General features: G+C 34.9%; 1 protein-coding gene across 4 annotated transcripts in view; it reads right to left on the bottom strand.

The window, feature by feature from the left end:
- LNPK (lunapark, ER junction formation factor) overlaps positions 1 to 23,497 on the bottom strand; it is a 75,391-nt gene that overhangs the window by 33,541 nt on the left and 18,353 nt on the right. For all 4 annotated transcript variants that reach the window (XM_060621808.3, XM_060621809.3, XM_060621806.3 and 1 more), the window contains 4 exons: positions 19,674 to 19,732; positions 11,728 to 11,768; positions 4,052 to 4,135; positions 3,918 to 3,969 (listed from right to left, as the gene is read on the bottom strand). In XM_060621808.3, coding sequence (XP_060477791.1) covers positions 3,918 to 3,969; positions 4,052 to 4,135; positions 11,728 to 11,768; positions 19,674 to 19,732 — 236 coding nt within the window. The remainder of the gene's footprint in view (positions 1 to 3,917; positions 3,970 to 4,051; positions 4,136 to 11,727; positions 11,769 to 19,673; positions 19,733 to 23,497) is intronic.

Here is a 23,497-nt window from a genome sequence, read left to right as displayed (position 1 = left end):
CTCAAATTTTATAATCAATCTCAGTATAATATATATTATTAATAATAAGTAATAAGAAATAAAAGAAATATATCTACTACACGTGAATCACAGTTCTGGTTCAGTAATCATGCAAGAGAGTTAGATTCAAATAAGAACAGCACAATTCAATTTGATTTGGGAGCAAATCTATTCAAGCACCATTTATGCACATATATATTCATATATATTTTTGCACATATATATATATGCACATATATGTTTTTCCCCTACCTATTTCAGTTCAGAAACAGGTAAAAGAAAGGAAAGGAAGGAAAAAGAGGGAGAGAAGGAGGAGGACGAAGGAAAGAACAAACGAATGAACAATGGTAAAAGCAAAGACATAAATATTTGACTAAATCACAGGAACAGAGAACTTAAACATAAATAAAATGTATGACTAAGTCACCTACACAATAATAGAAACCTAAAAGAGATTTGAAAGGATTAAACAACAAAACTCAATTATAATTCTCAAAAAGTAGAATGAAGTTGAGATATGTTTAGAATTTTTTTCGGGGCGCCTGGGTGGCGCAGTCGGTTAAGCGTCCGACTTTAGCCAGGTCACGATCTCGCGGTCCGTGAGTTCGAGCCCCGCGTCAGGCTCTGGGCTGATGGCTCGGAGCCTGGAGCCTGTTTCCGATTCTGTGTCTCCCTCTCTCTCTGCCCCTCCCCCGTTCATGCTCTGTCTCTCTCTGTCCCAAAAATAAATAAAAAACGTTGAAAAAAAAAAAAAGAATTTTTTTCAATAAGGAAAAAATTCCAAACAGCAATTAATTACTGCAGATGAAGAACTAGTAATACTAGAATAGGACCCTCCAGAAGAAATACTTTTAAGAGGAAAAAAAAAAAAAAGCTTATACGCTTCTTAAGGTTGAAAACCGTATTATATTCATCTCTGTACTCCTCATGGTATTTGCACATAAGAATTATTTAACACGTTCTTTTAAATAAACAATTCATTTATGGGGCACCTGGGTGGTGGCTCAGTCGGTTGAGCAACCGACTTCGGCTCAGGTCATGATCTTGCAGTTTGTGAGTTCAAACCCCACGTCGGGCTCTGTGCTGACAGCTCAGAGCCTCGAGCGTGCTTCGGATTCTGTGTCTCCCTTTCTCTGCCCCTTCCCCGCTCATGATCTGTCTCTCTCTGTCTCTCAAAAACGAATAAGCATTTGGGGCACCTGGGTGGCTCAGTTGGCTAAGTGTCCAACTTTGGCCCACGTCATGATCTCACAGTGCGCGAGTTCAAGCCCCGCGTCAGGCTCTGTGCTGACGGCTTGGAGCCTGGAGCCTGCTTCGGATTCTGTGTCTCCCTCTCTCTCTTTGCAGCTCATGCTCGCACTCTGTCTCTGTCAAAAATAAATAAACTTAAAAAAAATTTTTTTTAATGAATAAATGTTAAAAAAAATTTTTTAAATAAATAAAGAAACAAACAAACAATTCATTTATCTTATAACTAGTGGTTAATTCTCCCTAAAAGGCTAAAAGGATATCCAAAAGCAGTACCACAGGAATCCACAGCAGAGACCAGCAATGGTTTTTCTATGAGTACAATATGACATCAAAAGGAAAAAATGTATTTGAGTTTCAAAGGCTTCTAAGGAAAAATAAATTTAAATTCTTCAAGGAAATTATGTTGCCTAAATATTATTAAATACTTAAGAATGTCAGTAAAGGGTTCATACCTCTTTTTTTTTAATGAGAGAAAAGAGCAGATTTTTTTTAAGTAACAGCATCAGCTTTCTGCAAAATATCTCATTTTAAAAATTTCCTAAGGTTATTTAAGAAGTAGTTTTGAAACGTTAGTACCAGTTATACAAAATACTGTAAAAATTATAGAAATCTGGCCTATAGACCGAACACTCTTTTTAAAATTACTAGAAAGGGGGTACCTGGGTGGCTCAGTCAGTTAAGCGTCTGACTTCAGCTCAGGTCATGACCTCATGGGTTTGTGAGTTCGAGCCCCACATTGGGCTCTGTGCTGACAGCTCAGAGCCTGGAGCCTGTTTCGGATTCTGTGTCTCCCTATCTCTCTGGCTCTCCCCTGCTTAGACTCTGTCTCTCTCTCAAAAATAAATAAAAACATTTTAAGAAACATTTAAAATTACTAAAAACAAGTGTAAGTTGTAGAAAAATTTAAACGTATTATGAAGGCAGGAGTTTCAGTGCAAGTATCTATGACTAATTTATTTTAATCATATGTAAACTTATTATATTCATCAAAATATCAGGCTTCTATTTCTATAAACCAAAATCCTACTTATAGAAAACAGGAGAGGGTGGGATTCTTCCCATATAGCCCTGCCAATCAGAAAACCTAAAACTGGGGCACCTGGGTGGCTCAGTCAGTTAAGCCTCTGACTTTGGCTCAGGTCATGATCTCACATTTCATGAGCTCAAGCCCCATGGCAGACTCTGTGTTGACAGCGGAGGCGGAGCCTGGAGCCCACTTCCAGTTCTGTGTCTCCTTCTCTCTGGCCCTCCCCTGCTCATTCTCTCTCTCTCAAAAATAAACATTTAAAAAAAAAAAAAAAGAAAGAAAAGAAAAAGAAAACCTAAAAGTATTATGGCTTATTTAGTACCAATGGTCTCTGTGGACATTTATAAAAGAATTGACTTCTGAAAGTTCTAAATGTCATCCTTAACTTTATAAACCAGGCTACAATTCTGATGATTTATAAGAATAAAAGTTAAATTTTAAAAAATGGTTTTTTTAATGTTTATTTATTTTTGAGAGAGAGAGAGACAGAGCACGAGCAGGGGAGGAGCAGAGAGGAGACACAGAATCCAAAGCAGGTTCCAGACTCCAGGCTCTGAGCTGTTAGCACAGAGCCCGACGCGGGGTTCAAACCCACGAACCGTGATACCATGACCTGAGCCGAAGTCGGACACTTAATCAACTGAAACACTCAGGCACCCCAAAAGTTAAATTTTTAAAAATGATATATTCTGTATTGTAACAAAAGCCTTACAAACTATGAAATTCTAGAAAAAAGAACAAAGAGGAAAGCCAATACAAACTCAAAAATATCTTTTCACATGCCAATCTTAGAATTACTTTATGTAGCCACTTAAAATAGTAACTTTTTAAATTTTATGTAATATTTAATACAATAGTAGTGATGGTTTCACTAATAATCTGACAACACAACTTTTGAAAGAGTTTGTTTTACATAGCAGTAATTCTATTTTTTCTTAATTATTAGAAATTCAAAATTTCTAAATTATTTTATTATCTTTCTAAATAAAACTTTTTAGAAGAAACTTCAAGTTTGACAAAAATGTTCATTAAATTTCTCAAAAATAAATCATAAAAATGTAAGAATTTTCATAAGGCATTCTAAGAGATTCTTTATATATATATATATATATATATATATATATTTATTTGAGACAGAGAGAGTGAGAGAGAGTGCACGCACAGGGAACAGGCAGAGAAGGAGAGAGAAACAGAATCCCAAGCAAGCTCCCTACTGTCAGCACAGAGCCCAACATAGGGATCGATCTCACAAACCTTGAGATCACGACGAGAGCCGAAATCAAGAGTCCAATGTCTAACTGACTGAGCCACCCAGGCGCCCCTAAGAGATTCTTATAAGAAAGGGGGAAAAAACTTAACAAAATATTGATGGAATTATTCAAATTTCAAAAGCTTAAAATCAATTATATATTTAATCTCAAAAGATAACATCTTTACTTATTTATCAACATATTCCTGTAAAATAAAAATGAAGTAAACTTATTGCCATCCACTCCAAGTCATAACCCACACTACCAAGTATAAATCAACATAAAAGCATTCTACACAAGTTTTTACACACCTCTATCACACTTTTGAACTCACTTGGATAAATATGGATCTTTCCAACAGCAGCAGCAGTTTCTACAAAGTTATTTACCTTGTCCAGGTCTTGCAGTTACAGCTGCTCCAGCAGATGGCGGCTCAAACTCCTGTCAATTACAATTATGTTATTACAGTGACCTATTACAATGCACTATTTATAATAAAATAGCAGTGATATAACAGCCTTACCTTTGCTTTCTTTGAGTCTGGGTCAAACCTTTCAAGAATTAATTTAGCCGTTTTATAAGTTTCTTTTTCCATGACTTCTTCAAGCTACAAACAAAAATTTCCATGAATTGTCACACTTCAAAACATATACACTACTTATTTTTAAATGTCCTATTCTAAAAATGTTCAAGTACAATGCTTAAAATAAACAGCACATAATATATCCAAATAGCATGAAAGACTTCCTACATTCAAATAATTAAAATCCAGATTTTAAAATGGCTTCTAACCTCTAATATGTTACTTGTATTTAACAGCTTTACTGGAAGGAAATACCAAATACTGCTAATTGTTTACATATAATGAGGAGAATAATTACATGCACCAACTTCAATAATGGAATGTGCAAAAATCTATCAGCCATCATTATTGGAAGTTATTAGACATGACAAGCAAATGACAGGCAATTCCTCAGATTTATTTCCTCATAGCACTTAATGCTATTAATTTAAAGAAGGTCGTTAGCCAAGAGCTTTACAAAATAAAATCTCTGTGCCAATTAACTGCTGTCAGCATCGATTTTAGATTATTTATTAGCAGAAGCAATTAGCTTGCTGCAAATGCAGTGAAAACTCACTAACTGGGAGAACAGCCATGGAATTTGCTCAAATGACTTTAAAAGCTGAAGCTCCTCCTTTTTTACTTAGATCCAAACAACTTGAGAGGGAAAAAAACATAGTAAGAATTTAAATAAAAACTTTACTGAGTTCTATACTCACACCAGGGACTGTAATTAAAACAGTTCATTATTATAGCATTTTATTTACAATACATTCAAGTCACTCTATGGCTTAATACAGGGTTTAATTTAAAAAGCAATAAGTAGTAAAGTATCATTTTAGCAGTTATGGCCCAATATCAAGAAAGTTTAATTTTAGTACAAGACAGTCATATTATGACAAATAGCTAATGTGTAGTAGAAAATGCTTTTGCAAAAACTGGAATAGGACGTTTTCTTTTCCTTTTCAGTGACCACTATAGCCACTTAGATTTCAGTAAATGTCATATTTATTTCAAAGGTCATTTATTTTAGAATTCAACACAAGAGCACATTTACCAAGTTAAAAAAAATGCTGCCAACAGTTGTTAATGGATTCCTCATTAAAAACTCAATTCAACATTTAAGAAGCTAAATGCTTACATGAATGATTTATCAACCTTGGTTCAGTGAAACTAAAAATTTTCCAAATTATTTCAAAATTATGATAAATTCTCAAAACAAGCAAGTTTAATTTTCTGATGTAAAGGAAAGGTTTGCAGTATCACCTGAGAGTTGAGGAAAAAGTAGGAATTGAGATAGAAAGATATTATACGCCCCCAAATCAACATAATCTACATGAAATCCACATGGAATATCAATGAACTAAGTCCCTGATCTCTACAAATTAATTTTTGATGTCTTAGACTAATAATGTTGTGGCAATAGAACTTTACGTGATGATGAAAACGGTTTACATCTTCACAATACAGTAACCACTAAGCCATATGTGACAAATGAGCACTTAAAATGTTGCTTGTGCAACTGAGGAATGGAATTGTAGTTTTATTACATTTTAAACAATGTACATTTAAAAGATACATGTAGCTCTGGCTACTGATCTGGATAGCATAGTTCTAGACTAAGATGATTTCTAGGCTTAAAAAGAAGATTAAATACAACCATGATCTTTAAAACAACACACAAAACTCAAAACCAAAATGACACTTCATCAAATGATTACAATTCCTGCTGATCATTCAGCCAGTATTCATGTTTATGTCCATGTTCATGTAAAGTATCTCCAATAAAATCATTTTTTAAAGCACTAAAAGACATAAATCCATTCTCTTTTGCACTTATAACAAAAATTTTTCACATATTTTTTTTAATGTTTATTTATTTTTGAAGGAGAGACAGTCAGAGTGGGGGGGGGGGGCAGACAGAGAGAGAGGGAGACACAGAATCTAAAGCAGGCTCCAGGCTCTGAGCTGTCAGCACAGAGCCCAACGCGGGGCTTGAACCCACAAACCGCAAGATCAGGACCTGAGCCGAAGTCGGAAGCTCAACTGACTAAGCCACCCAGGCGCCCCCCTCACATAATATCTTAATTAACACATGTATCCATACAACATTTTAAGTGAATTCAACTTATTTTAAACACAGACATTCTGATCAGTGAAAAAAACATAAGCTTGAAACTCTGAAGTCCGAAAAAAAACAGGGTTAAAGCACATATCCATTCTTAATTACCCAGAAAGACTTTGAGCAAGTCTTCTGGCCTCAGTTTCTCTTTTTGTAAAGCAGATACATTAATACTTTCTTCATACTACTATTAGGCACTTTAGGGGCACCTGGGTGGCTCAGTGACTCTTGGTTTTGGCTCAGGTCATGATCTCACGGTTCATGGGGTCAAGCCCTATGTTGGGCTTGGGATTCTTTCTCTCTCTCTCTCTCTCTCTCTCTCTCTCTCTCTTTCTCTGCCCCTCCCCCATTCTCTCATTCTAGCTCTCTCTCTCAAAAATATTTTTGAAGGTAATTATAATAATGTAGGAGAAAGTCTACAACAGTACTCAATTACAATAATACATAATCTTTAGTGATATCCCAATTAATCAGAATGGGTCTGAAAACAGTGTTTTCAAATACCCAACATATTAATCCCAAAATGCAGGAATGAAAAATTAGATTCTCAGAATTCCAGTCAGTTAAGCATCTGACTCTTGGTTTTGGCTCAGGTCATGATCTCACGGTTCATGGGGTCAAGCCCTATGTTGGGCTTGGGATTCTCTCTCTCTCTCTCTCTCTCTCTCTCTCTCTCTGCCCCTACCCCATTCTCTCACTCTAGCTCTCTCTCTCAAAAATATTTTTAAAGATAATTACAATAATGTAGGAGAAAGTCTACAACAGTACTCAATTACAGTAACACATAATCTTTAGTGATATCCCAATAAATCAGAATGGGTCTGAAAACAGTGTTTTCAAATACCCAACATATATTAATCCCAAGATGCAAGAATGAAAAATCAGATTCTCAGAATTCCCTAAAATATAAATTACCCTATATTTTTCATAATACTTTTTTATATTTTAAATAATAAATTATATAATTACTTTTCTGTGATACATTATACCAAAGGTTTCAGACCTTTTATTTAAAAAAATAATTTATTATGAATCAATGATATTATATATTTCAATAACATGCAAAAATTACTTCTACTTGATATACACATTTCATCATAGACAACACTAAAAAGAAAACATTACCACAAATGTCAGAAAAATTTTTAATTTTAAAAGGTAATCCTACAAATACTTAAATTTTAAAATATCCTTCATGAAAGAATGAAATCTGGCCATTTGTCGCAACGTGGATGGAACTGAAGAGTATTACGCTAAGTGAAATAAGTCAGGCAGAGCCAGACAGATACCATATGTTTTCACTCATATGTGGATCCTGAGAAACTTAACAGAAGACCATGGCATGGGGGGGGGGGGGGGGGGGAGTTACAGAAAGTGAAGGAGGCAAACCATAAGAAACTCTGAAATACTGAGAACAAACTGAGGGTGGATGGGGGGTGGGGGAGAGAGGAAAGTGGGTGATGGGCATTGAGAAGGGCACCTGTTGGGATGAGCACTGGGTGTTGTATGGAAACCAATTTGACAATAAATCATATAAATAAATAAATAGGTGAAAAAATAAAATAATAAATATCATTCATGAAATAAAATTTTAAAACACACAAAAAATCAATAGCTCTATCTAATATTTTTTATCTTTGCTTCATGGCAAATATTCTAGATGCAGCAAATTTCCTTTCATTTTACATTGACTTTGGTCAAATTATTAAGAGTGCACCCCAAAGTATCTTCAATTCAGAGCACTAGGGTACATGCTGCATTGTTTAAATTCATCTTTTTACAATGATGAAAATACTGTCTGCTTACCCTGATTTTGGTTATTCTGCTGAAATCAATATTGTTTTTACTAGTTCAGATTTTAAATCATATTCTGATTTCATATAGGAGTATTCCACAACAACAGTCACATCTTTTCTCTCTGCATTTCTTAGTATTTACAAAGATCTACAGATCAATTTATATAATATATAGTGAATATTCAAACACTGAAAAATGGCAGCAAACATTATCTGGTAATATAAAAATGTAACATTTGAAACTTCTAGTGAGGTCAACAGCCCTACACGGAATCACATGCCAAACGTGCCAATTTAAGGACTTATCTTGCTTCTAAAATTTATTTCATGGAATGTCATTCACAGGATTATATATACAATATATTACATGTATAAGCTTATTATTACCTATTTGCAAGAATAACTCAACATTAACAAGAGACAGGACCCATAAAACATAATATGGCCACAAAAGCAAGACTGATTAATTAGGTTATAGTACTTCTCTACTACATGCTCCTGTCCTGTTTCCAGAAATGTCCACATTAACCTATAGCTCAGCATGTCAGCATTTCTTACTCTTTCTTTCAACTGGCGTTAGTGGATTCCTTTGAACCAGTAACATTTGTAGTTAATTGTTAAGTTTTAATACTTGGGGAATTATAACACTCCCTCCCATGTCCCTAATTTCTCAACTGATTTTTCTCAGGATGTAGAAAAACATAAATTTCCTGAGAATTCCAGAAAGGAATTACCACATAGAAATACTGTTCTTGAAAAAGTACACCATTTTCATGAAGCCACTTAAATTTCAACACTTGTGTTTGATGGATCTTGATTCTGAACTGTTTTGATGGGATGCTCTTGGATGCAGAGGGATTATCTACTAAACAATAAATTATTTTTAAAGCTATATATATATTTTTTTTTTTGAGTAGCAAAATGTACGCATCTAGACTTGGGAGTTTTTTAGATAATTAAAGATTAATTCCTAGCTTTATTTTAATAAGTAAATACTTACATTAAATTCTTAGATTTAAAACTGTCAAGATACTAATTTTCCTAAATAATTTAACTTTTTAATCAATTGATAATTCATGTTCATTGTTACAAATTACACTTATACAAATTTATAAATTATATTACAAGTCTATTCAGAATAAAGAGATGCATCCCTAAGGAAACCACCTTTAATAAAATGTCAAGTAGTAAATACAGTTTATATTCATTTTGTTATTAAAAGAGGAGAGACAGGAGTTGGATAATTGTACACTGATAAAAGTTATTTTTCTACAGGCATTTCAATAATAAAAGTATTTTTAAAGCTATAAATGTATAGTTTAAACTTAAACATCAATGAAGAAGATCAGTTTTTATTACAGTTAGCTTTTGTTCAAAAGTAGTATCCCTTCAGGGGCGCCTGGGTAGCCCAGTTGGTTAAGCATCCTCTTGATTTCGATTTAGGTCATGATCTCACAGTTTGTGAAATCAAGCCCCATGTCAGGCTCCACACTGATAGTGCAGAGCCTGCTTGGGATTCTCTCTCCCTCTCTCTCTGCCCACTCCCTGTGCATGCATGCGCAGGCTTGCGCACACTCAATCTGTCTCTCAAAATAAATAAACGTTGAAAAAAAAGTAGTATCCTTCTTTTTCCTCTCATTACCAGCACAATCATGAGCAAGCACTGTGCTCCTTACCAACTCACCCTTAACACCTATTGTTCTAAACAAAATGTAATGCAACTCAAGCAAAGCAGCTCTGTTAAGGGCTTGAGTAATAAAGGCCAGGGACTAGTTCCCAGTAACAACAGTATTATAACAAACAACAGTCAAACCAATACAAATTGTGTTCCCTAATTAATGAGTAGGAGCAGCCAACTTATTTTTCTTTAATCATACTGCAAGAAACAAGACATACTGAACTATTCTGCAATATTGACGCCTCTTGAACCATATAGACATTAAAAAAATATAGAGAGGGGCGCCTGGGTGGCGCAGTCGGTTAAGCGTCCGACTTCAGCCAGGTCACGATCTCGCGGTCCGTGAGTTCGAGCCCCGCGTCAGGCTCTGGGCTGATGGCTCGGAGCCTGGAGCCTGTTTCCGATTCTGTGTCTCCCTCTCTCTCTGCCCCTCCCCCGTTCATGCTCTGTCTCTCTCTGTCCCAAAAATAAATAAAAAACGTTGAAAAAAAAAATTAAAAAAAAAAAAAAATATATAGAGATATATATAGGTTGAACCCTGAACTGAATTTCCCAACTGTCAGACCTAGGTAAAGTATATTTGTGTTGTGATTCCTTCAAGGGCTATTAAAGAAGAAACAAATAGCTTGGCTTGCCTTTTCACAGAGTTTTCCAAGTCTGCTGTTACTCCAAGATTACCCCAAGTTTCTGCTTTCTGGTCATGTGATACCAATGACACTGGGTCGGCTCTTCATCACTTAAAATTTTTTTTTAATTTTCTATTTTTTTCTTTTTTCTTTTGTCTTCTTCCTTGTACTTTCTACTTTCATCAGAATTTCTCCATTTGGGTACAAGTGGGGTTTGGCTCTGGTCAACTCTATCAGCTCTTCTTTTTATCACATCAGCAAACCGAATCAATCATATCACAACTTGTATATTACTGAGAAACATCAGTATTTCCTCATTTTGAATTTCTGGCTGTTCCATAATGTGTGAAACGCAAGAAATACAGTAGGATATAATGGCAATATTTCTATGTTTCAGGACCATTAAAAATGCCAATGCAATGTTGACAAATAACTCAAAGAACACTGAAGCAGCTCAAACAAGAAATCCTTTCAGAATTAAAGGTCCTTTATTTTTCAAGTACTTAAAACCCTCAAGACCAGTGTCTTTTATTACCAATTCACAGAAAAAAAAATTTTTAGGTAAGCTCTAAGCCCAACATGGGGTTTGAACTCACGACCCCAAAATCAAAAGTCACATGCTCTACCAACCAAGTCAGCCAGGCACCTTCACAGAATAATTTTTGACATTAATCTTAACCTTCATAATTTTTATTAGTTTCATACATAATTGTTACTTATTACATGTTACTCTAAAATACATTGATCATTTGCATTTGATTAAATTTCATTAAATAAGTTTCTACATAACATGCTATTGCTATCAATTATCATTTTCATACTTCAAAAATAATTATACAAAAAAGTATACATAAATTCAAGTCAAACACCAAGTTCAATTCACTTATTAGAGACTAAGATATATCAGCGTCTAAATATCTAGGGTCCTTCATCTCTTATGCTTAGCCCCCTTTCCAAATGTCTGAAGGACACATCTAACTGGCCCCACAAGAGATACCCATGTGATCAGAGCTGCTGATAGAAAATGAAAAAACAATTCTTTCCTTCCCCCTTTCTTCAGCCAGAATACCTGAGAACTGTCCAAAAAACCTAGAACTGACCTTTTTTGGCTCTAATAATCAAACTGGACACCTACCTTTTTACCCTTCTGCCTCATTTAATCCTCCAATATGATTCATTTACTTGCTTTTCAGCTTCCAACTGACATAGATTCTCAGAACCAAAAAGGTCCATGTAACTACTTTTTCCTGTCAATCATTATTAACTAGTAAAATTATACATAATTTAGCTTCAGCATTAAAATGCTATCTAAAAGCATACTTGTTACGTGGAGAGTCATTACTTATAACCGATAAACATTACTTATTCAATTCTTAATGTATTTGTTTTATATAAATTAATTTTAAATAACTTACTATTTTTTTCTTCTGGGATTTTAAATCATCCAATGCTTCATCTAGAAAACAAGATTTAAATCAAAGCTAAGTCAGATATTAAGATACTTAGATATCTTAAAATAGCATGCCAAATGATATATATTAAGCAACCACAAGAATACTTTCTCATTTTAGGATTTCTCACTGATGCGTACAGATAAAGATTATCTCAACTTTTACACATACGTATTTCATATTTTTGCCTATATATTTACAATCAGAGAAAAATCAACTTCACATAGAGTAAAACACCTTTCAAAACTTAAAAAGATTTAAACATTTTACCAAATAGAATTTAAATAAATATCCTTAATTTTTAATTAAATTTATAATAAAATTATTATTTCTTCATCGAAGTTCTGGGGTAGCAAGCATCTGAATACCCAAATCAAAGTATATTATTTATGTAAAAATTCAAATACAAACTTATAAAAAGATTTTACTACAATTTCTCCAAAATATTTTAGTTTTTAATATGCTAGCAGACTTATTATTACTAAAGGGGAAAAAGAAGTCTGTTAATATCTTTAAAGAGAATAGTCATCTACAGTTAGTTAAGACCAAGCCAAATATTTATCCCTTAATCCAGAAGTCAGCAAACCTTTTCTACAAAGGACTAGACAGTAAATATTTTAGGTATTACGGGCCAAAAGGCAAAATTGAGTCAGCACGTTTAAGGCATAAGAAAAAACAAACATCCACAAATCCTTATTGATAAAATTCTAATACAATAATAATTGAGTTTAATTTTTTGGTAACATAGGTCTATCAATGAAAAAAACTGAATTATTTTCTTTTGGGTGGGGAGATAACGTTTCACTTGAGGTTCAAAATTAGTGTTCCCTAAACAAAACAGATGAACATATGAGTGGGGGAGAAAAGGTAGAGAGGGAAACAAACCATAAGAAACTCAAAGAGAACAAACTGACGGTTGATGGAAAGAGGAGAGTGGGGGATGAGCTAGATGGGTGATGGGTATCATGAGGGCACTTGTTGTAATAGCCAAATTATGAAAATAGCCTAAATGTCCATCAACTGATAAATGAATAAAGATGTGATTTATACGTACAATGGAATACTACTTGGCAATGAGAAAGAATGAAACCCTGCCATTTGCAGCAACATGGATGGAACTGGAAGGTATTATGTTAAGTGAAGTAAGTCAGTCAGAGAAAGACAGATATCATGTTTTCACTCATATGTGAACCTTGAGAAACTTAACAGAAGACCATGGGGGAAAGGAAGGGAGAAAAAGATAGTTACAAACAGGCAAACCATAAGAGACTCTTAAATACAGAGAACAAACGGAGGGATGATGGGGGCTGGGGAAGAAGGGAGAGGGGAAAATGGGTGATGGGCATTGAGGAGGGCACTTGTTGGGATGAGCACTGGGTGTTGTATGTAAGCGGTGAATCACGGGAATCTAACCCCAAAACCAAGAGCACACTGTATACACTGTATATTAGCCAACTTGACAATAAATTCTATTGGGGGAAAAAAAAAAGGAGGGTACTTGTGATGAGTACTGGGTGTTATATGTGACTAATGAATCACTGAATTCTATTCCAGAAACCAATATTGCACTGTGTGTTCAGTAACTAGAATTTAAACAAAAATTGAAAAGAAAAAAAGAAGTCAGTGTTCCCTATCAAAACTGACTGCAAATGTTAATATGTTAAAGTTGATTTGTGATGAAATTTTACATACTTGATTTTTCAAAATGTTTTTTCAAACAGATAGGTACTGCTAAATATTGAAATCAAACCACAAGCTCATGATTTAATTGAGCATATTCACTGTTTGGAAGGGATTTGTAGAATTCTTTAATTCTTCTATTGATATTTACCTTATCTTGTCATAACATTGGAAATGAATCACTTCCAATTGAAGATAAGTGGAAGCCCCTCAACTGCACAGTTAAATGGAAAGGAAATACGGAAATTTCCTTTCTGCTTGAGTGGGGTATGGAAAACACTGCTGGAACTATAGTTCGAGATCAGGTAACATATCTGCTGCAAATTTCTGTGGGAATGGAGATCTTGCTTCTTGTTTTAACTTGTCATAGCCTTTTTTTTTTTTTTAATTACTTTTTGTCATTACAATGATACCTGTTTTACATCAGTATAGGTTTTGCATATAAGGACTGTTTTGTCTTGCAATCTTAGATTCATTAAGAACCATTATCAACTCTGCAGCAAAAGCTAACTTTCCAAATTAGTCAGCATTCCATCACGGTGGTTGAAAATGGTTCTTCTCATGCAGAAATATTTCAGTGTAGGCCCTAAGCTCAAAATACCACCATAAAACTTTACCATTGCTGAGGCATCAAAGTGCTGTGGGGCTGGGCAGGTTAAGATATTCAGCTTCTATTTCTGATTAAAGTTCACATAACTGACAATATTTAAGTTCATGAGAATAAAGTTCCCCATTGACACTACTAATTTAATAACACATGATAGGTTCAACTATGCTCTGCAAAGTATCTGCTATTGCCTAACATGAGGAATAACCATTGAATTTAAACACCTTACAGTTTCACAAGTTTTGTAAATTAATCCAAATAACCCTTTTTTCTGCTTCACACATATTTTTTAGTATAGTTGACACACAATGTTACATTAGTTTCAGGTGTACAACTTAGTGATTTGACAAGTTTATATGTTAGGCTATTCACCACAAGTATAGCTATCATCTGTCCCATTATATCGCTATTACAGTATCATTGATTGTATGCTGTGCCTTTTAATACCATGACCTACTCATTCCATAACTAGAGGCCTATATTTCCCTCCCCTCTTCACCCATTTTTTCTCAATCCCCCACCCCCCTCTCCTCTGGCAACCATCAATTTGTTCTCTATATTTATAGGTCTGATTCTGCTTTTTGTTTATTCATATTTTTTAGATTCCATTTATGAGTGGAATCATGTTTTTTGTCCTCTCAGTCTGACTTGTTTCACTTAGCACTTAGCATAATACCCTCTAAGTCCATCCATGTTGTCTCAAATGGCCTCTTTATGGCTATGTAATATTCCATTGTATATCTACACACACACACAAACACACACACACACACCACATTTTCCTTATCCATTTGTCTATTGATGAACACTTAGGTTGCTTCTGTAGCTATTGTAAACAATCTTGCAATAAACAGATAAACATAGGAGTACGTATACTTTTTTAAGTTAGGGTCTTCATTTTCTCTGGGTAAATAATGAAATTATTGAAATAATAATAAATAATAATGAAATAAAGGAAGGAAGGAAGGAAGGAAGGAAGGAAAAGAAAGAAATAAAGAAAGAATAAATAATAATGAAATTATTAGATCATATGGTATTTCTGTTTTTAATTTTGTGAAGAACCTCCATACTATTCTCCACAGTAGTTGTACCAATTTTCATTCCCACCAACAGTGCACAAGGGTTCCTGTTTCTCCACGTCCTTGCCAAAACTTGTTTCTTATCCTTTTGATACTAGTCGTTCTGACTGGTGTGAAGTGATATCTCATTGTGGTTTTGATTTGTGTTTCCCTGATGTTGAGCACCTTTTCATTTGTCTGCAGGCCATCTGTATGTCGTCTTTGGAAATATTTTACCACCAATATTATAATACATCTTGGCAGATTCCACTTCAGGTCCTACTGAATTGGTAGTTTTTTAACTTTAAAAATATTCTGTCCTGAAGTTGTTTCACACAGACTTGTCACAGAAGTTAATTCAGTTACTTCAACCTCAGTACTGACTCCTCAAATAAACTACAACTGAGAAGTATCAGAGCCAACTGGAAGATCACTTGAAATCATTTGCCATGTTTTTAAATTAACTATCTTGCTTCCGATATTCTCAATTCTTCAAGCGATTGTTCTTGTCAAAAGGCTACTTACTAATTAAAAAAAGAATACTTTCTCTGAACACATGTCTTCAGCTGCTGCAATCAAACACAATTTCATTAATTCACCATTGGTAAATGGCTTTCTCTGCTTCACTAATAAGCCACTCAGAAACTTATTTGGTTGAAGCTTCATTTTCACTTTTTATTTTTATGAAGAAATTCAGCTCTGATGATATATTCCATTTTAAATGTTCCAATTTTTCTGACCATTGCTTTTCTCTGAATTGGGAATATCATAATGAGTAATCAGTATGGTAATGTCAATGTATATTTGTATTCTTTTAGCACAGTTATAATGTCATTGAGTAGCAAACACAATGCTTTGCAGTTTGATAACAAAATAATCCACAGTCCACTATGCCCTAAAAATGCAACATTCAAAGTCCAATCTTCTCTTACTGTTTTTATATGATGAGTATGCATTGATAATTTAATAAAAAGAAAACTGTCACAATACATATGGCACTTGAAGTGTCGAGCTATAACTGTGTCAGTGTGATTTGTTGTACATCCTGTAACAGTCTGAAGTACTGAGTACCACATACACTCTGTCACAACTACTTAACTCTGAATTAAAGCAGCTACAGACAACATGGAAATGAATGGACAGCGTTTTGTTTTAATAAAAACAAATTTGGATTTCATATAAATGTAATATCAGTACATATTATTCTTTTGAATTTTTCAATGATTTAAAACTGCTAAAATCATTCTTAGATCATGACCTGTACAGGTGGTAAGCAGGACTTGACCCACAGGCTATGGTTTGCCAACACTTATTCTATAGTAGGTATATAACAAAGGAAATAAAACTAAAGAGAGTAAAAGGCAAAGACACAATCAATAGCTTCAGGCTTAAAAAAATAAATATTATAACTGACTTTATGCTAAAAAAAAATATGTGCAGGATTGCAAGACAATCTTTTATGAAGTCTATTTTAAATGTACATGTAATACCTATTCAAATGTACAGTAATTCTTTTTATTTATTTTTTTAATCTTTATTTATTTTTGAGAGACAGAGCATGAGTGGGGGAGGGGCAGAGAGAGGGAGACACAGAATCCAAAGCAGGCTCCAGGCTCTGAGCTGTCAGCACAGAGCCCAACGTGGGGCTCAAACTCACGAACTGTGAGATCATGACCTGAGCCAAAGTTGGCTGCTCAACTGACTGAGCCATCCAGGTGCCCACAGTAACTCTTTTTAAATAAAAGGATCCATGAAATAAATTTTTAAACCAACCCCTTTATATAATAACCATGTCCTGGTGTGCCTATTTGTAAGATAAAATATTCATATATTTAATTTCCTTAGAGAAGAGTTTCCAACCACTCTTTTAAAATAAATTTTCTTATATTTTTCACTAGTTTGTTAGTTCCATGAAGTCAGAGAACATATTTGTTTTAGACTTTTTCTTGTCCTCCTGGCATCTACTACATTACTAAATATCACTGGAAACAACACCATAACCTTAATTTCCTTACTATGATAAAAAGTATCAATATTTTTTAAAACCACAGCAAATATCATCTATAACGGTAAAAATTAAAAGCTCTTCCACTGAAAATCAGAAATTAGACAAAGATATCTGCTGTTCCCACTTAAATCAGACAAAAATAATTCAAAAGGCAAGAAAAATAAAAAAGAATAAGGAATGGAAAAGAATAACCAGTGTCATCAGTCCACATGTATATAACACTTTGCAATTTTCATATGTTTTGGCATATAGTTTCTCTTAATACTCACAATAGCTTGCCAAAACAAATATTTCATGTTAATGATGATGTTAATACATGCTTCCATTTTACAAATTAGGAAACTGATGTTCAGAGAACTAAAACTTGTCTGTAAGACAAAAAGATGGCTGGAGCAAAAGTGAAAAAAAAAAAAACGAGTGGAGAGAGATGAAGTTAGAGAAATGGGCATAAGCCAGAAAGTAGGGGTAAAGAATTCAGATTTACTCTGGCAGCCATCAGAGAATTTTAAGACAAGAGAACTGATCTATACCTCAAAAGTAGACTAGTGAGGAAGGCATTGCAACAGTACAAGTAGGAGATAATAATGACGTGAATTAGGACAGTAGTAGTGGTAAAGCAGGTTAGAAGTGGTCAGATTCAAGATAATTGTGGAGGTAGAGATGATTAAGACTTTGAAGGAGAGAGAGCAATGCATAGTAGATTAAAGGGAGTATGGGGTCAGGATAGGGTTTTCCCCTCCAGCTGACCGTATGGAGGCAGGATGATACACCAATAGAGACAATCCAACAGCAACAGACAATGCAGATGAGGATAACTGCAAGAAGAGACAACGGCAAGCGCAAAGTTCTCGAGATGGCCAGAGTATCTAGAACCTAAAACATAAACGAGGGCTTAACCATAAATGGGATCACACTCAGTCTTCCAGACTACCACTGAAGGATGACAACATAACTGAAGGAGAAACAGATGAAGCCAACTTGATACATTTGGTAGTAGAGGCAGCTCTCCTCTGTTTACATCTATTTTCTCCATAAAGTGAGACTATCACCTGAGAGTGACCAGGTGGATTTTGTGGGATTTTGTTTGTTTGTAGATTTTGAATTTTTATGTGGTTGGTTATTGGTTGGCTTTATTTTGATTTGATTTTTGTTTTTTTGCAGAGAGGCAGGTATTAGTGATTTGAAGAGAAATACAATCTCAAAAAATGCTCTCAAAGAGAAAAAAGTGAATTTTCTAGGGAACTATAAAATAGGACTGTGTAGCAGTACTGAATACATATTTAAATAAATTTAGCTTTTCTGATGCAGGGATAGATTAAGCATATAGAAGTTTTTGCCAGTCATAGATTAAGCATATTATTGTATTTAAACAAGGTGCAGTTTTTGCCAGACAAGTAGGATGGGAAAGAGGGACAAAGGAGTCAAGGGTATCTGAAAGGAAGGGTCACTAGACTAGACTAGAGAACCTAAACTGGGCTGAAGAGAAGTCATAAGTGAGGAGGGCCATATATCTGTATGAATCTTCTTTGGATCTTGAGTCAAACAAAACATATTTAATATTTTATGATATTAAAAATTTTTTAGATATAATATTATGTTCCTGAATGATAATATATTACATAATGTATTTTTAAAGCCTATTATGGATAGATATAACTGGGATCTACTTCAAAATAATACAGTAGGTAGAAAAGTGGGTGGAGGTAAAAATGACACAAGACTGACCATCAATTGGTGATTGTTAACGTTGTGTGACAGGTATATGAGAACTTATTATTCACCTTACTTTTGTATAGGTAATTATGCATATGAAATTTCCCAAAATTAAAAGTTAAAACAAGAAAAAAGAAGTCACATATAAAGTTCATTTATAACAAAATTTGCCTATCTTTGTTTATAACTCATATTTTTAAGACCAGAAAATCTTTAAAATCTGTACACAGACAGATTACAGAAGGAGATATTACCATAAGCTCCATGTTTCCATAAAAACAAAAGCCTAGGAGCTGTGAGGTTAAAGAGAATGGTGCAGGGGCGCCTGGGTGGCTCAGTCGGTTGAGTGTCCAACTTCGAATCTGGTCATGATCTCACACTCATAGGTTGGAGCCCTGCGTCGGGCTCTGTGCTGACAGCTCAGAGCCTGGAGCCTTGCTTTGGATTCTGTGTCTCCCTCTCTCTCTGTCCCTCCCCCACTCACACTCTGTCCCTCTCTCTCTCCCAAAATACGTAAACATAATAATAATAATAAAAAATTTTTAAAGAGAATGATGCAACAAAAGTTTTGTATAAAAATTAACAAGTAATAATTTCTCTTTATTTAAAGAAAGAAATTATTTGCGTAAAAAATATTCTAAATGAAGAAGACAAAAATAACACAAATGAAAAAAACAGAACAACGTTGATCATACAAAATGCTTGATAGTAAACAACTCTTCAATATTTACCACATTGTCATTTCAATATACATTTCACAACCTGCCATTCAATTAGAAACCAATGCACTAGAAGATAGAGTTTTTTTGTAATGTATTTATAAAAATATAGAAATTAAACTTACTATTTCTTTCTGTTCTCTTGGAAAAGAAGAAAATAAGCACTGTTCTTATGCTCCAGATGCTACGGAGGAAGCAAAATTCAGAAAGAAAAACCATCATTAGGATAAGTAAATTAAAAGCCTTATAAAATGAAAAGAAATACACATTTCCAATTAGAGTTCAGTATATTGCTTCCCTTTCTATTTTGAAAACCAGAAAGTACTCCTTTCTTTCAGAGACCATCAAAGGTCTACCTCTGCTTTCAAAGAAGGAGTTCTCAATCTAAAATCCATGCACCTTCTGAGGATGCCCCAAAATTGTGAAATTACCTTTGTGTGCATAAGTGCATCCCTCTGGAGAGACCATTGTGTTCATCATTCTCAAAGAGGTTTATGAAGTCCCCAAAAGAAAACAAATTATAGATTTCTTCTTCTTAAGTAAGCATCAACCCCTAAAATTTGTCCACTCCCAGGTACTGAGGGAAAAGCACGTTTTACAACTCCAGCACACTGTACAAATGTAAGTTGTTACTCCTCCTCTATTATTTCACATTGGAAGGATCTTCTCTACTAAACAAAATTAGCTATCTGAAAGAAAAAGAAAACTTACCTTCAAATAAATATTTGATAAGTAAACCTGGCTAGACACCTCCTTTCAAAGATTTTATGAGGAGAATTCTTTAGGACTTACATTAGAATAAGACCTCAGATGATATTAAAAGGGAATCAAAGAATGATACTAATCACAAACTTGCTAAGATCATCTCTTAAATTCAATGTAAATATAGCAAAATACCTCTTTCTCCATAGAACATGGCAGAATAAGCATATAAACATTCACAATTTCATAAAAAAAAAAAAATACATTGTATCTGGATTTACGTGACCTCTTCACTCTGAAATAGATCATTGCTATTCCTGGGAGTTCGCCTGCAAGGTAAGTCACCAGTGAACCCTGTCTCCTCGTAGCCACACCTTTATGTAGTCCTTTCTTACCGGTGTTGTTCTGTGTAACTAATAGAATATGGTGGAAGTGACAGTATGTCACTTCAAGATTACGTTATAAAGGACTGCAGCTTCCACGTTAGGCCTCCTCTTCCACTCCCCATCTTTCTCTCTCTTGGATTACTTGCTCTAAGAGAAGCCAGCTGGTATGATATGAGGAAATTCAGGGAACTCTACGGAAAGGCCCATGTGGCAAAAAATAGAGGTCTGTGGCAAATAGCCAGCAAAGAGAGGAGGCCTGCCAACAGCTACGTGCGTTGAGCTCAGAAGTAAATTTTCCAGCCTTAGTTAAGCCTTGAGGTAACTGCAGCTCCAGCCAACAGCTTAACTGCAATTTATACATGAATAAAGACCCCGAGCTAGAACCACCCAAGTAATCTGCTCCCACATCCCTACCCCTCAGGAACTGTGAGAGATAATAAACATTTGTAGTTTTAGGCTACTAAGTTCTAAGAAAATTTATCACTACAATAGATAACCAATACATGCTTTTTATATTGTGCTGGTTCATTTTTATGATACAGACAACTACGTAAATACGAAAAAAGACATTATTGACAATGCTCGGTGTCTTTCTTTTTCGTACTTGGGTAGTTGTCTATATCATAAAAATGAAGGGAGAGGAGAAGGGAAAGGAGAAGGGAAGGGAAGGGAAGGGAAGGGAAGGGAAGGGAAGGGAAGGGAAGGGAAGGGAAGGGAAGGAAGAGGAGAAGTTAAACGTACTTTTCACAATCTTCAAGGATCCTACAACAGAAAACTCTCATACTATTTCTCCATTACAAACCCACTGAAACAGTGCCAGCAAAGAGATGATATAGGAAAAAAAAAAAGGATAGGAAAACAGAACACAGGACAAGGAATTGCAGAGATAGTGATAGAATTCTGTAAGAAATCAGTAAATTTTCTTAAATGGGTATTTTGAAAAAGCGTACATAATTTTCAAAGTGTAAAAACTGTAAGAATTGAAATGTATTTCTTTACCTCAAAATAAAACTCAGTAATCCCCCTTTGTGGACAATAGATTCTCCTTTTGGTTTTTATCAGAACTATTGCTGGAGAAAATGAACTATCAAACAATACATTTCCTTCAAGACTTAAAAAGGTAGAACACATAGTTTACCTTTAAGGCTAAATTAAATGAAATTCTTTTGTATTTTTAAAATGAAATTTAGGAAAAACAATAAGGTACTTCAAAAATCTATAAAATAAAGGTTTTTGCTCTCCTAATAATTAGATACAGCTTATGAAAACAAAGCAACATATTTTGTGATGATACTAAAGATTACTACTGACTCCTACTTAGAGAATAGTGGCATAATTTCCCTTTCCCTCTTCTCTCCTTAGAAATACTCCAAACAACAAGGAGAATAAAACACAAATTCTTGGGGCGCCTGGGTGGCTCAGTCGGTTAAGTGTCCGACTTTATCTCAGGTCATGATCTCGCGGTTTGTGGGTTCGAGCCCCATGTCCGGCTCTGTGCTGACAGCTCAGAGCCTGGAACCCATTTTGGATTCTGAGTCTCCCTCTCTCTCTGCCTCTCCCCTGTTCACTGTCTCTCTTTCCTTCAAAAATAAATAAACATTTAAAAAATTTTAAAGAAAACACACAAATTCTTGTTCTGGTAAAATTAAGATATAGCTAAATCCAACTCCCAAAAGCCATGGAGATCATGAAGATTAAGAGTGCAAGCTGAGAAGGAAAACTGCTTATCTCACAAAGAGGGAGCGAGACAAACTTCTCAAAGTGGAAAAGCCTAAACCCCATGTTTATAACAAGAATAAGATAGAAGCGCCTGGGTGGCTCAGTTGGGATTCTCTCTCCCCCTCTCGCTCTGCCCCTCCCCACTTACACACTCTCTCCAAAAAAGAAAGAAAGAAAGGAGTAAGAAACACATGCTACATAGGCAGAAACTCCTCCATCTGGCTCCAGCAGAGAAACAGAGAAGGCAGAGAGCTTAAAGAGAAATCATTCAGAAATGCCCTGTTTACAGAGGCAGTCAGTTAAGCCTCTGATTCTTGATTTTGGCTCAGGTCATGACCTCGCAGTCTGTCAGTTCGAGCCCTGTGTTGGGCTCTGTGCTGACAGCTCAGAGCCTGCAGCCTGCTTCAGATTCTGTGTCTTCCTCTCTCTCTGTCCCTCCACTGTTCACACTGTGTCTCTCAAAAATGAATACATGTTAAAAAAAAAAAAAAAAATTAGAAGTGCCCTGTTTACAAAGAACTTTGTTTCTATGCAGCAGGGGAGAAAAGAAGTTTTGTTATTAGGAAAAAATATACAGTTGCCTAACCCTATTGGCTGGGAAAAATAAAAGCTGAGCAAATTAGCACATTAAATCCTGGATCATAAGGAAAATTCTAGATAGCCTGGAATGTAGGAGGACATGCCCCCATACTCATACAACCTTCTACAAATAACTGGGCAAAAATAAACATACCACATAGTTAGAAATTTATTTTTAAGTTAAAAAAAAACACAAAAGCAAAATACAAAGTTATGTTTCAAAACCTAGGCCAACATCTTTCCTCTTAATAAATGTAAACGAGCTAAACTCACCGAGCAAAAGACTTTCAGACTGGAGCATAAAAACAAAACCCAACTCCATAACATAAACTAAAATCTAAAATTAAGAGTTTTTGAAAGCTGAAGACAATAAAACAAAGAGCGAAAGTATACTAGGCAAATACCAACAATACAAGAGTTGTATCTTAATACCCCACAAGGTTGAATTCAAGACCCCCCCCCCCCAGAAAAGGCTTAAACCAGAAAAAGATCATTTCATAGTGTTAAATATGATGCAATTCCTTTCCAACAAAAAGGGGCTAGAGCAACTGAGCACCCATGTG

Source organism: Panthera onca, chromosome C1 (genome assembly GCF_046562875.1).
Source record: "Panthera onca isolate mPanOnc1 chromosome C1, mPanOnc1 haplotype 2, whole genome shotgun sequence".
Classification (NCBI taxonomy): Eukaryota; Metazoa; Chordata; class Mammalia; order Carnivora; family Felidae; genus Panthera; species Panthera onca.
Note: the sequence above shows the minus strand (reverse complement) of the source record. Positions and strands in the feature narration are given on the sequence as shown.